A 14,339-nucleotide genomic window follows, 5' to 3' on the forward strand; every position below is an offset into this window, starting at 1 on the left:
TAATCAACATAACAGAATTAGGTGCGTTTGCACACCAACCAAACGAAGAAAACATTTAAAACAAGTTACTGTCTGTTCGTGTTTTATTCTGGAATTCATCAACATACAAAGTAAAAATTGGTGACAGAGAAGAGTTCTACTATTCTTAGACGCCTACCTCTACCTGCCTACAAAACGTGGTTGGATTTTTCGTTGGTAAAAATAAACTTGCCTAATTGTGGTCTTTACATAACTAGAGGTGAAAGACTTATTATGCCATGAATATATTGAAATTATATTTGGGGTTTGCTGGGCTAGCTATGGAGATAAATGACGTACGCAGTCTTGCCTATAGGGAGAGTGCATGCCAGAAATCAGTCGTGTAGCTCGCTAACTTTTAAAATATGCTTAACGAATTTTCTTTGAAATATATAAAGATGTGTAAAAAACGTATTCACTGTCGATAAATTATCCAGCTGAACTGTGAGCCTTAGTCCAGTTGGAATCTAACAAGGACTTATCTAAAACATGGTATTGGGCGCGACGGTGCGTCCCGTGAGTAAACTGCAGAAACTTAGTCCATTGAACATTAAAATATAATTCATATTCATTAAATTAAACAAAAGAACAGCTGCAGATAAGCGATTCACAGTGTGCATCCTATTGTAAGCCATGACTACGGTTTAAAGCGCTGTCAAAGGAAGACAAAGCTAGCTGCAAAAAGTAACACTTAAAATGATCTGTGTAAAACTCAATGTGGTTAAACATCGTAGTGTTGCAACTTTCTCCTTTGTCTCCGAACGAAGTGCAACTTCTATTGTCCAGTGTAAACTAATGTTGCAACAACGAACAGTTGTTTGAAAGTGAAGAAAGGTTTACTTCATTGCAGTACACGTGGACCATAAATACGAACCTGTGGTGAAAAATTCCCACAAGTTCGGATCTACGGGTTCAAGTGAACCGCTGAAACCTTCTGTGACTGTTTTCTTATATTGTTTTCTTTACTGACAATGTGATTGCCAGCCTTTATTAAGAAAATTAGTGCATGAATAATAGAGATTTTGACCACGTGTGTACAGGGCATATTAATATGTATTACGTATCTCTTCACACAGTACACCGCCTTCTGCTAAAGTCAATGTTTGTTCTCTCTAGTCTATCTCGTGTTCAAAGATTGCTGTTAGAAAGAAAGTCCATTATGAAAGCCGACTTGATGTAATGGTGTGAGATAACTTCTCACGATTTCTGTGCTGTCAGTTTTAAGTTATTGCATGACTAGACGACATGGATATTGTTTCGCGACGAGTGAAACATCTACATTGCCGCTTTATGAACTGTAATAAGTCGTTTCCCTACCGCTATTAATTAAAAATCATTCTTAATCGATTGATAGGTTTGATTTTCTCGAGCGCTTTTCCCTCGACAACTTAGTGAGCGCGATTTCCTATTTATGGTGAGAACTCTATAACTTGCAACATGAACTGGTGTCAACATGACTTAGACATTTGAAAGCTTGTCTTCACTGTTTGCTAATACAGAAAAAAAAAGACCATTCAAGATAGTTTTTGTATTAGCTTTAGATGTGCTCTTTTTCATTACAGAAAGCCTTAAAAGTTGTGTCTTTAAGTAACATATCGTCTTGTTATACGGCGTCCCAGAGGGCGAGGCTTCCGTTCCCCCAAAACACGAAAACAAGGTCGACTTCGACACCAAGTTGTTTGCTTTTGAAAACCCTGCAAACTCGCAGAAGTGATAAAGCGAAGATCTACATTCAGAATTTAAAACCAATGCGTACTTCAAAGAAAGAAAGGATTTTGAAAGAAAAGAATTTTCAGCCAATACACGAAATTGCCTTCACCAAAGTGTTCGCTCTTTAGCGTCAATTTGAACGATTACTGGGGCTGAGTATTTCGTCGACTGTGGGTTGATTCAGATTCCGTAAACCTTCGCTGGATTCAATAAAAATGTGATGAGGAGGATCTTGAAAGGATGCACGAATAAATTGTGTATTCAGCCTGTGCTGTAGACGTCTTCTTCAAAGTTGAGCATGGGGTTCCAACAGGAATACATCGCCGAAGTGAACCAGTCACCCACGTGGAAAAAATATAACTATATTCAAAACCGAAAACTAACCATAGTTACATGAGCAACATGAACACTCTGCTACAAAGTTTCGCCTTATCACCCTCCTTTACCAGCCTTGGATCCTGAAGCTTTGAAGAAATATATAAAACCTTCCTTATTAGGCAAGAATATGCAAACTTGAATGATTATTATGGTATCTTATGTCTAGGGGCGTTTCTCAGTGTTGCTTCGAACAAAATCTCCCCTTGCTAATTGAGTTTGGCGGTTTGAAAGGTAAACTTCTTTTCTTTAGAGAACTTTCCATTTGTGCATGGTTTCACTTTGCAAGAATTGGATATAAATGCGTAACGTCAGGTGTGCGGTGGTATGGAGTCGTCTAGATCTGTAACAACATGCAACTGTTCTCAGTATAGTTCATCAAAAGCGTCGTAAATCTTTTGTGGAGCTTATTTCAAGCTGAGAGATATCAATCGCCATTCTTCGTTCGAACTTTTAGCATCTCTGAGCCCTGATTAAGAATTTCTGGTCTGAAATCTCTCGACGATGCTGAACACAAAACGGCAAAAAGCAAGGTTTGTCATACACGGGTCGTTGAATCAATGCAGCGTAAGGCTATCATACCACAACTTCCTACACCAATTTCGGAACAAAAAACATTGAAGAGCATATTCAGTCTAGCTTTCCTTCCAGTATAATTGAGCTCTAAGCGTTGCTACCTGATATTTTGTCTGGCTGAAAGAAAAATTAGATTGGAATAGCCACTCTCTCTCTCTCCCTCTCTCTCTTACCTATAGAAGCCATGTAAGAAGACAACACGTCTTCATCACTGAACGAATACACTTGCTATAAACACTGATGTATTAAAACTCGTTAAGCTAAAGCACGATTTGAAGCTCCAACAAGACAATTTTAAATATCATTTATCATTTTCTCTTTCAAAGTAGACGCTTCTCGTTTCTCAGCAATTGACTGTTGAAATCAGGCAAAATGAAGTGTCATTTTCTCGATCGCTTATATCAAATCTTGACATTGTTCCATGGTCTTGTCAGAGATTTTCGGTCCACCTTTGGTTGCAAAAAGAGTAACCACATCAAGATATCTCTTTTTGAATGGATTTGTCTAAACAGAGCTGTATAGGAAGCCTCCATCGACGAAGAAATCCTAAAACCTTGCCAAAGACGTTTACTTCATGTCACTTAAGTACATTTGCTCCATGGTATATATTTGTTAGAACCAGATTTAATTCATATCGGTATCTTCATAGAAGGAAAAGCATCAGAACAACAAAAATTTTGTTTCCAGCTTGATTCTGCAATGTTTCAGATGTCATGTATGAAAGGAAGACTAAATCCTGAGCAAGACCTCTCCTCCTCCGTGGAAATACATAGGGCTAAGAAATTAAAAATTTTCGCCCTCCTTGTAAAGTCGAAATTGCAAATTATTCAAACACAAAACAAAATAAAACGAAAAATCAACGTGTTCTTTCCTTCAGCTAAATGGAATATAGATAGAGAGGTGACATTGCAAACAATTGTCCTTCAACGACCTTAAAACTGATGATCTTATTGTTCAGAATGTGCACTCAACATCAGACACCCTATTGTTCCAAAACATCATTTAAGTGTAAAACATTATGTTTTCACCTGCAAAAAAATGATAGCTCCTTCAATCGAAGGGAAATGCGCTCAAAACATTCGGTAACTTCAAAAAAAGATGCAAGAGGAATTAAAATACCTGCATGCAACGAGATGTGCGTTTGATGATCATTCTAACATGTCCATTCAACAAAAACTTTCCTCGCTTATATTATGTTTCATGAATTTGGCTCCAATAAACTAAAAAATATCTCTGAATGTGTTGCAGGATACTGTGCTTCTTCTTGGCACACGATTGAGGTTTGCAAAGCAAAAAGATCAGGCCTAAGCGGGTGGAGAAAAGAGAGTCTTATCAGTGCTTTGAAGTTGGCATTGTCAGTTGCTTTGATCAAACATCCATCGCCATTGTACCATAGAATCACGTTCCCTCATAAAAACGCTAAATATGTTTTCTCTACGACCGATTTTCCTTTAAATGCCATGTAAGTGAGCTTTTTCAAGAGAATTTTGGTAAAGGGTATTTGAAAACGAGCTCACCCAAACACCATACTCGAAACTCGAATCACAACCGCTAATGTATGAGCCTGGAAAGAAAAATAAATCCAATGCTTAATTTAGTCTTCGTCTCTTTAATGCACATTAGCTCGTTCTTGACATACATCAAAAGGCTATTTCCTTCCATCTTCAAGGAGGTGATATGAAAAACATAAAACATTTAGACTAGTAAGAATTCACAGCTGAGCTAAAGTTATACAGTCCTTAAACAATGATGGAGATGTCTGGCGGATCTGTCTGCAACTGTTGTACCCAGTCAGAGAAGCAAATCTTTCTCACAGTTTTTTTCTAAAAGCTAAAAATAATCCTCTGACTCAAGAATAAGGAACTTAAAATAGAATTTAACTAAAGAAATGGTAAATTTCTGGGAAAGGAACCCTTTTTCATTTTACTTGTCAATGAATGTCTTCATGGTACTAGAATTTTGATTGTCTTATAAAGAGCCTGGTTATGTCAGAGCATTACCTCGAAGATTTTGTCCATTTCTAAACTTAAATATGTACAAAACAGTTCAAACTGGAAGTAGCAAACTGGAAATACATTTCTCTTGTTTTGTTTGTGAGTACATCTTTGAGCCAACAAATATTCAGAGAAGTGATTTATTCATAATGATTTGAGATGTAACTGTGTCTGATTTATCTGTCTGGAATTGTCAAGATATATTTAGCATCTAACACCCTGTCAAACGATAAAAATATACCTGTAAAGAACTTATCTCAAAAGCCGCCAGTAAAGAACTGTGCTTGAAAACAAGGAAATAAAACGAACGTAGTATTCAAGTATTCATGTCTTCGAAAGTCAATACTTGCATGAGTGAAGCAGTAACCTCGACTGATGTTTGCAAATTTGTACTCATTCTCCAAGACTTAACTGTCAACATATACACGGTTTTTTTTAATGGCTGTTCTTAGCTTTCTTATTTCAAACGATCAAATATACGAATAGTAATTTTAGTAAGTATTTCTGATTATCGCGTGCGTCTCATGTCGGTCTTAAACAGACAATCAGTAAACAAGCCGAGGATTCAAACTCTTGAGAATGCAACACATCCGCGGAGAGCAGCCTTCTATAAAATCCCCTAAACCTATCGTACGATCAATTCACATGTTCAAGCATACAACATGAACCCTCCCTCAGAGAAAAACCACGCCGAGGGATTACAAAACTGCTACTTAGGTTTATCGGTGGATTGATCCAGACTCTGGAATAAACACTCACCTCGAACACAATAGTGTTGCGGCCTTATTTTGTGATGGCTAGAGAATTGGGATTCGACACGAATCCCTTACGATTCAGATTGTGCTCTGACACGATTCCGCCGAACGTTTCGTTAAAGCATCCGATTCGTTTTGCACGCGAAAACTCGCGACGCCACATGGCTTGCAACCTTGATGTGGCGTTAAAACATGCATGAGGAATGTTGACTAAAAGCGAACGAAAATTTTTTAGAAGGCAATGTCAGAGATCTAAACGACTCTTTCATCGATCTAAGAATATGAGACATAATTTGGGATTATTTCTTTCGCAAAGAAGAAGCCAAGAGACTCTTTTTCGGAAGACGGTCGAAACACATGGCGTGAAAGCTGAGTTTTGCGCACGTAACGGATGTGTAACCACACTTCGGGCTCGAGAACAAACCCCGCCCCGGGTGAGTGGGGTGCTATGCAAATTACAATAGTTCCCGGCTGTACTCAACGAACATAAGTCAAACATGTGATTTCTCACATAAATCTCCTAACTATTCGTCTGCAAGACGATTGAAAATAGCCTGATGGTGGACTGAAGCTTCCTACACAAGAAGTTAATGCCTAAGTCAGTGAATCAAGCATGCGAATTTATGGCAGACCTGCAAAAAGTCAAGTGGGTCCAATAGCAAGACATTACTTCAGCCCTCGAGATGACCTCGGAGATTTAGTTTCCTCAGTAAATTTGTGCCACAAAAAAGCATAAATCATTTGATGATTAAGTTATCAGCACGTAGGGTTAGTCGACCTTTCTAAAACTGAGATTATAGAAACTAAAGAAATGGGTAAGGAGTTAAAAAATATTGGAAGACCATGTGTAGTCACCATTGCAGTTTTGCTGATTTCCCTTTGTCTGTCTTCTTCCTTCAAATATGTATCTGGAAGAAAGCAGTAAAGATCCATAAATAAACTTGAGTTTCTTACACAGACCAAAGAAAAGGAAAAAGGTGAAAGTAGACAGAAGTTTCAACGACCAAATTTGAATTATTAGCCATTTAAGACATGTAAAAGTATAGGAAAGCAGAACTTGTTGTCTTACACTACAGTGCCATAACATGATCTCGCCTCTGATAAAATGTTTGTCCTTTCAGTAAAAAAGAAAATAATCGTACTGTATCTGTATAAATAACAGACTGTAAATCTACTTTGTAGCCATGATTTTTCACCATTATAAAAAGATTTTGTTCGTGGATCATGAAACACCTTCCCTGTTATTGTCATACTTCAGCTTTCTTAGATTTTAGACTTAAATGCACCGAGTTTTCGGTGTCCTTTAATAAATACCAAACTGCTCTTAAAAAAAAAAAATGCTCTCTTTCTGATATAGTGCATAAAAAAAGTATTCAAAGTAAGTTCAAAAAAGGAATACACGAATGTGAGTAGATAAAATACTTCTGGTTAAACTGATAAAATACTTCTGGTTAAACTTGACTGTTTCTGCTAACCTAGAGAGCTTTTCATCTCACGAAGTCCAAACTGTTTTCCCTTCTAGTTTCCTCTTAGATAAGTGACCAGTTGCTTTGGTGATGAAAAGAGAAAGCGAAGTGGATGAAATTGAGAAGAATCTTATGCAAGTGTTGAAGCGAGAACCCGGAGAGATCTCTGATGTTGACTAGTGAATGAACAGCTTCAACCTTATGCGGTCTAAAAGGCTTTGCATAAAATCTAGACAGTGCGCGACACAACGGCATGTACCTATCTGGGAGCGATAAAAGAGGAAAATTCATTGTCAAAGTGGCCTTCTATTCTAAAAACAATCAATGCTCAGAAAATAGCTTTTTTTCTTGTCCATCAAAACGATTGTCGGCGATGATTCGTGTTGTAGGAATGGATAGCGGTGTAGGTCGACCAAAACCACTCGAGAAAACCTCGTGTCACTCAGACAGCCCGTGTCGGTTCATTTTTGTATGCAAATCGCAGTTATCTTGACTGCAATGAGTTGAAAAGAGTTATGGCAATGTTTGCTGTAGAAATATTGCAATAACTGCATTGGAGACTTACTTGTATAATCGCAAGGAGGATTTTAATAGCGCGTGTACCCCTCGTGCTGTAGCGTGTTTAGGAATCGCCTCCACTCACCGGCTCCCTCTGCTGTTGTTCGTATTGTTTATCTATAACACAGACAAAAATACATTAGTACATAAATTTGGAACTAAATTATCAAGCAAGAAGGCACGAAATCTTCGGTTTAGAAGAAAAACGATGAAATACCATGAAGAACTCACAGACTCGATCAGGGCAGAGCGAGATTGCATGTGGTGTTATTTAGTTACAAGCAACCGCTGGTATTGCCTGACTCCGTCTCTCAGAAAACGACAAAGCATTTTCATGAGGTTTGTATGAGATTTAGACGTTCAGATTTTGAAAAATTCCATCGCTCACTTTTAGCAAACTACAATATAATTCAATTGACAATAACTTGTGTCATAATCAGTCTGGCTGTTGCGAGGTTACTTTTGAAGTACAGTGTTTATAGCGTCTCTCCTTGTTCCATTTTCTTCTCTACAAACCAGTTCACATACGCTGCCTTCATATTCACGACGATGACCTATTTTCTAACAGATTTGGATACAATGGTTTTTCTTTCTAGCTGTGAGCTGATAAGGGAATCGCATTCAGACAGTCAGGGTTCAATTTCAATGACTTTCTCCGCCAAATAATTTAAATAATCAGACGCAAGTAAGATCGCATCGTTGAAACAGTTACATGCGAAAAGATATCATAACTCGATCCATCTTCTATTGCTTCTTTCGACAAAATCTCCAACTAAATCAATTTCCGATCGAAAACCTGGTTTTGTTCAACTTATCTCACCGTCGATTGTTCGCCTCGATTAAAATTGTCCCGTTTTGTAATTGAACAGAAACTCATCAGATATTAAATTTTACCTTCCTTGTGCTCCAGTGCAGAAGATGTTACTAGTAAGGATAGTTGTACATTTCACCCGGCGTTTACGCTCGAAATCACGCGAACGCCAGGACAACGATTCAATTGGCCGGTCGACATTTGTGTATTCCAATGCAAAGTAAAACGTATTTTGACTGAGTGATTTCTCGATATGACACAGAACTTCGAGTCAGTCGGTATGTTCGTCTGTAATGAACTCTGCAGAAAAAGTTGAAATTTTCATATGTAGAATGTTGAAGGTTGGTACCTTGAAAAATCATGTGTAGTTTCCATTTCTGCGCGAGGTCCGATGGTGTTATAGATCGTTCGTCCAAAAAAATCGTACTTGTCCTAATATTTTTAGCATTCAGCGGTCGGACTAAAAATCCCACTGTCTGGGAAAGCACAATTATGCAAATTTTCGTCGGTACGCAATTCAAATATCTCTGTCCAATTATCTAGCTGTTGTTGCGATATCTGTTGCGCTGAAAAAGCCTGCTTGCTCGAAAAAGTAGCTTTTATTCAGGTGCCAGGGTTCAAAGGCCCAGACACGGAAATTTGATCCCTTTTGTCGAGTTTTATTTCGGGTCTTGCATAGCGGCTAAACTAGACGTCACGACGTAATTCAAGAGTCTAGCTAAACAACATTGCTTAATAAAGGACAATGACAATTTATTTCGAAACAACTAGATAATTGCAACACAAGGGTCTTCAGCCAATCGCTGAAACCTTCATTCGTAATAGATAAGGAAATGTTCGCACATTGACAGCAGGTCAGTTACTGGTCGCTGTGTTCCTGTGATGCTTAAACACAATATAACTTCCGGTGGTGGAAAGCAAACGGTACCAAAACAATAGAATTTCCAGACGAATATATTTCCACAGTCAAAGGTATCTTTCTATTGTGAACTGTCATCGAGTAAAGCGAAACCAATATACCCTGACGAGTTCGATTCCACTGCGATAAGATAAGATCGGTGGAAAATCGATCTTCAAAGCTTTTCACTTCGTTTCATTTCTTATTTCTCAAAGCATTTGTTCGCCCGCTTGTTCTCCACGCGACGTTTTCGTGACATTCTGAAAGATGACACGTGGGAGGCATTGGTTGTATAATAACGAAAACACGCCATCCAGTTAGGTATTCTAATCACGCTATTTTCTAGACATAGCGTGACATTTGAGTGACAGTCATTACATAACAGATGTGATGGACGCGATAGAGAGTAGGTCCGTTAGGACTGTCGGCTTTGCTAAATCCTAATAAAGAAAGGCCCATTATTTAATAAGTAAATCATTTAACACAATTTTCTTCAATACGCGCATTGTCCTTCTTCGCCGCACTTAAGTTTTCGTTGTTATGCTAAGCAAGCTGGTTTACGATTGCAGCGGAAAAGTCAATCTCTCCCACTTGATAATAGCATAAACGCTCTTAATCAAATTCTGCTCGCGTTTTGACTGATCAGCATGGGGAAAAGACAATACAGGTGTCGAATCTATAAAAAGGATTGATTTAAGCCTCAGATCGTGAGTAAACACAGGTGTCTGAGGGGGTCCTTACCTTAGAGGTTTAACACCTCCGTTTCAGCGTAAAGAGAAGTAGGCCATCATTTTTAGGAATTCATAGAAAGATTGGGATTTTTTTATACCCTCCAGTTCTCATATGCAGAATCATGCGAGGGCTTTTTATCTGCACTGTCGAAGGAAAAACAGAACAGTCATATTAACCAGATGGTTAAAGAGTCGTTTGATGTTTACATACAGTTTAATACCTCTCATAATGACGGTTTCGGAATGAGCTAAAGGGGCACAAACTAACGACCCGCAAAAAATTAGTATCAATTACTTAGCAATTAAGATCCTCAAGTAGGCCGTCGTAATTCATGCGCATGCTTCGTAAGCGCCACTCTTGCGCAATGACATCGCTTCAAACGCCTTGCTTATCGTTGCATTACCCATGCGACACCCTGTAAATTAGTGAGGAGAGTTGCGTGTTTTATCAAGATGACAACCACCAGTTGATCAATTTGTTTATAAAATAACTGGAGTACTAACGAGCGCACTGATTGGTTTAAAATATACTGTTTATTGCACCAGTAAACCGACAGAAAATTGAAATTTATTTCAGGAAAGCAATAGACCGTACTTCCTACGAATATCAATTTGTTTATAAAATAACTGACTAATAATCGTACAGCGTACTGATTGGTCAAAAACCTACTGATTATTGCATCGGTGAACCCATAGAAAATTGAAGTTTATTTCTGGAAAGCAATAGACCGCACTTCCTATATTTACCGGCGTAATAACTATTTGGGATGTTGGGAGAACACGATGAGTTTGTAGATGACGAGCCAAAGGCGTGTTCTCTCACCATCTCAGGTGGGTCAATACGCCAGGAACTGGATGGAAAGTGCGGTCTATTGATCAATTACCTTCATGACTTTTGAGATATTGTGCGTTTTAATTTCCGAGTTGAAATGTTCAAAAGCTATGATATAATCAAGGCGCCGGAGCTCCTTTTCCGTTCTGCCGCTGCAAAATGTTTATTTTCTTCGAGTTCAAGGTTGCATGGTGTCTAGTCGCTCCACAGTATATACACGCATACAAACATTCAGTGAATATAATAGGTCGGGGCTAGATAATTGCAAACAATGCTTGTGGAAGATGTGATTTGTGTTTGATATCTTACAAGATACTTCGCGATTTTAGCTGACTCAGCTTCACTCGATATCCCATAAGATTTCGCAGGATAATTGTTACATACACTGCCTTCCTTCTTCACCCTACCCAACATTGCAACGCGGTCACTTCACTTTGAACCAATTTCCAGTGAGTGTCGAAAGTAATCCACATTGCATCTGTTTTGCTTTACTTCGCTCTGTGATTGGTTCAGAAACTCGCGCTACCCTCTCGACCAATCAGATGTCGGTCTTCCCCGTTCTAGACAGCTTGTATGTTCTGATTGGCTCCTTTGATAATTTCCTCTTTTCTGTTTGGCTGTTTTGATTACTTTGATTTTGGTTTCACGACACTCGAAATACGCTGTTCTAATGCTAATGTCATATTAAGAGGAGAAGCTCCACCATAAAGTCCGTAGTCATTTATTTAATCCAACAAATGAACTTAGCTTGAAATTCTTAAATACAACGCAGTTTATTTATTCATGTTGTATGTACAGAAACATCCGAACGCTTTGAAGAATTGAAACTTTTTACCAGGCTGTTGCAGTATTCCATTGAGAGAAATGGACGGAAATGTTTATTTGTTTTGCTCGAAAAGAGAAGAACGTGAGCGATATTGTTCGGCGAGGAAGGGAAGGTCTCCATGAGCTTCGGTTCGTGTTCGGCTCTGCTTCGTTACGTCGTAAAAGCATTGGGATTGGCGTGCACTAATTCCATCGCCCGGACAAATCTATCGCAGAGGTCACGTGAGCTTACTGGTCGAAGAATCGGTGGTGCTTTGATTTCAGAGCAAGATTCACTTGTAACATCAAGAAGCTTTGGAAGGTATTCTTCGAGTTTTACACGATGGCGATCTAAATAAATAAATAAAGAAAGAAAGAAAGAAAGAAAGAGGTAAGTTTATTCCATTTGTGTCAAATCAAGTTGTGGTGGGATTGATTAAGTGTGCTTAGACCAATTGAAGGTCTTGTTGGCTAATAAAGGCATGGTCAGTCATTCTACATTCTTCGACTTCCATGTTTAGAACACTAATCCTAATCCTAATCCTTTTAAACCTCAAACAGTGCACTTTATCTCCTACTTTACCCCGTCCTTCCCTACCCTTCCCTACCCTTCCCAAGTACTACGCTGCCGAGACACTTACTAAAAGCAAACTTGTCAAGAGGGAGAAGGAGACATGGGTTATTGTCCTTTTCACTGACAAAATAGGGTGTACCTAAGATCGTTCAAGAATGGAATACTGGTGGTCCGCATTACCAGAGCCAAAAATCTGTAGACTTTCCACATTACGGCGGATGGATAACAAAGCCACTAACTTTTAACCTTGTAGCTGACCAACATGCTCGACTCCAATTCCTTAAATCTGCTTGAATTATGAAAATATGAAATCGATATTTCTCCCGGAACTTGACCTGACCCTACTCAAAATTTTCAGTGGTTATCAAAGACTTATGTACCCTATTCACACCAACAAAGACCAATTTAGTTAAACCGGGTTTAACTGAATGAAAATCAGAAACAGAGAACTGAAAAACTTTGTTTCCATAGGAATCAGGTGGTAACGAACTTACATTTTCCATGTGCTAAATTTGAAGTAAAAGCAATTTCTATGAAGAAACAATCTTACACCTTTTTTAACAAAGCAGCTTTAAAACATGTTTCAGCTTTGGTGCGAATGGGGTATACGACTTGCGAGGGTTTGTCACGCAATCTTGCGTGACGGAACCAGTGGACTCACCATCAAGAGGTAATCCCAAGAAGTTACACCAACAGCTTCTGACCTGCTCCACAGCTGCTGCATCGTCAGCATCGAGTGAAGCAATGAGTCGTGGTATACATGGCACCACCAGTTCGCTGACTAACTCCAGACCCGCGCATGCCGATTTCCAATCGGTACCCTCAAACATCCGTACTGCCAACTCATTCAAACGAAGAAAGCAAACGCGCCGGTAGTGGGCCAGCAATTTCTCGTCCATGGCTTGGCCGGGAGAGCCTGGATTGAGAAGCTTAGAATTCAATGTATAGGCGTGTACCAAATAAGGTAATGCTTCACGAAATCTGCAAAACAGAATCGTTTTTGAAAATTTAACGTTGGTTTAGCTCTTCTGACATGGGAGTTACTAATAAAATAAAAAACAGATGAGCTTACGAATGAAAGTTATTTGATAGTGCTTTGACATATGACTGTGCTTAATGGCATTGTCCTGTGTAAAGTGGTTCAATCCATGTCTAGTACGTAAGAGATCCCGTAGATGAAGACAGTTGGTTGTAGCTCTGTAGCCAGTGCCATACCTGTTTGTTAAATGTGGTTTGGAGATTGAAACGAATGGAATAACGGCAAACAACCGCAAATATTGGCTGTCAATAAGCGAGATATTCATATACCCTGCGGGCAATGTTTAAATTTCGAGTTCAATCCACAGCCTCAGAACTAAAAATCAAACAAAAAAATGAAAAAAGTCTTAAACTGACAGGTATGGCAATGTTCAGTCTAAGGAAAGTTGACACACACATAAGCTAATGATCGAGTTAAATTATTGTTTTAAGTTCCAGAGAATTCTAAAAATTTGGAGAAGGGGGAGGGGTGGGTGGGTGATCATTTTACGCTCAAATCACGAGATTTCAAAAATCCTTAAAGCGCGCACGTTTGAACATACTACATAGCGTTACTGTCTACTACTGAATAAAACTACTGAGCTCTGCTTCACGAGTTTTGTTCTATAGGGTGTTACCGACTTTAATTCTTTGGATCAAAACTGAATAGTGTTGATTGGTGTAGTTTACATGCACGTACTTCGAATTGTGTAGATGCTCAAGACCCGTCAGGAAACAAGTATTCACTTTTTGGAATTGGCTGTACTTCTCTTTCCAACCCTAAAAAAGAAATAGATACATGAAACCATGATCTCCTACGAAAGTGACATTGACTACTGTAGTTTTTTTTTTTTTTTTTTTTTTTTTTTTTTACTGTAGTACTTGAGAAGGGCACTTGTTGCACATTAAATTTAGAATGATTACCTGATGGCTTTTACAAGACAATTATCTCAAGAGAAGAGTGTCATTACATCTTAATTTAATCACTTTCACCAGAGTGTGGTGAGGGTCGCACAACAGAGCGAGGCTCCAAATCAAGTGCGCCCAATATCCCACCCATCCCACCCCAGGGGAGGACATCCATCACACAGTAATCTCGTGTGTGGGAAATTAACGTCTCCTACCCCAACCCTGCAGGAGACGGGACCTCCATTTATTCGTCCCTATCCGAGAAGACTAGGATATCTAACCATTTCTTGATGTTATAGAAAGGTAGCAAA

The 14,339-nt window shown here is 38.8% G+C and overlaps 1 protein-coding gene and 1 long non-coding RNA gene across 8 annotated transcripts in view; both read right to left on the bottom strand.

The window, feature by feature from the left end:
• Window positions 1–65: 65 nt before the first annotated feature.
• Window positions 66–8,927, bottom strand: LOC111343797 (uncharacterized). 6 transcript variants are annotated; one of them, XR_015990134.1, is made up of 4 exons: window positions 8,613–8,927; window positions 7,460–7,569; window positions 6,284–6,336; window positions 66–4,341 (listed from the first exon to the last, which is right to left on the bottom strand). It is a non-coding gene; the product is annotated as an uncharacterized LOC111343797 (long non-coding RNA). The 6 variants fall into 6 exon arrangements; XR_015990131.1 differs by lacking the exon at window positions 8,613–8,927 and adding an exon at window positions 8,347–8,540 and having other exon boundaries at window positions 66–6,336; XR_015990133.1 differs by lacking the exon at window positions 8,613–8,927 and adding an exon at window positions 7,878–8,272 and having other exon boundaries at window positions 66–6,336.
• A 2,502-nt stretch (window positions 8,928–11,429) lies between these two features.
• LOC111343795 (ubiquitin carboxyl-terminal hydrolase 25) overlaps window positions 11,430–14,339 on the bottom strand; it is a 31,571-nt gene continuing 28,661 nt past the window's right edge. The window contains exons 22-24 of one of the 2 annotated variants that reach the window (XM_088728961.1): window positions 13,820–13,899; window positions 12,764–13,083; window positions 11,430–11,879 (exon numbers count right to left, since the gene is read on the bottom strand). In XM_088728961.1, the coding sequence (XP_088585087.1) occupies window positions 11,701–11,879; window positions 12,764–13,083; window positions 13,820–13,899 (579 nt within the window). In that variant the 3' untranslated portion in view covers window positions 11,430–11,700. Of the gene's footprint in view, window positions 11,880–12,763; window positions 13,084–13,317; window positions 13,457–13,819; window positions 13,900–14,339 lie in introns of those variants that run through there. The other variant, XR_015990137.1, reaches the window with a different exon arrangement.

Source organism: Stylophora pistillata, chromosome 7, assembly GCF_964205215.1.
Source record: "Stylophora pistillata chromosome 7, jaStyPist1.2, whole genome shotgun sequence".
NCBI classification, from domain to species: domain Eukaryota; kingdom Metazoa; phylum Cnidaria; class Anthozoa; order Scleractinia; family Pocilloporidae; genus Stylophora; species Stylophora pistillata.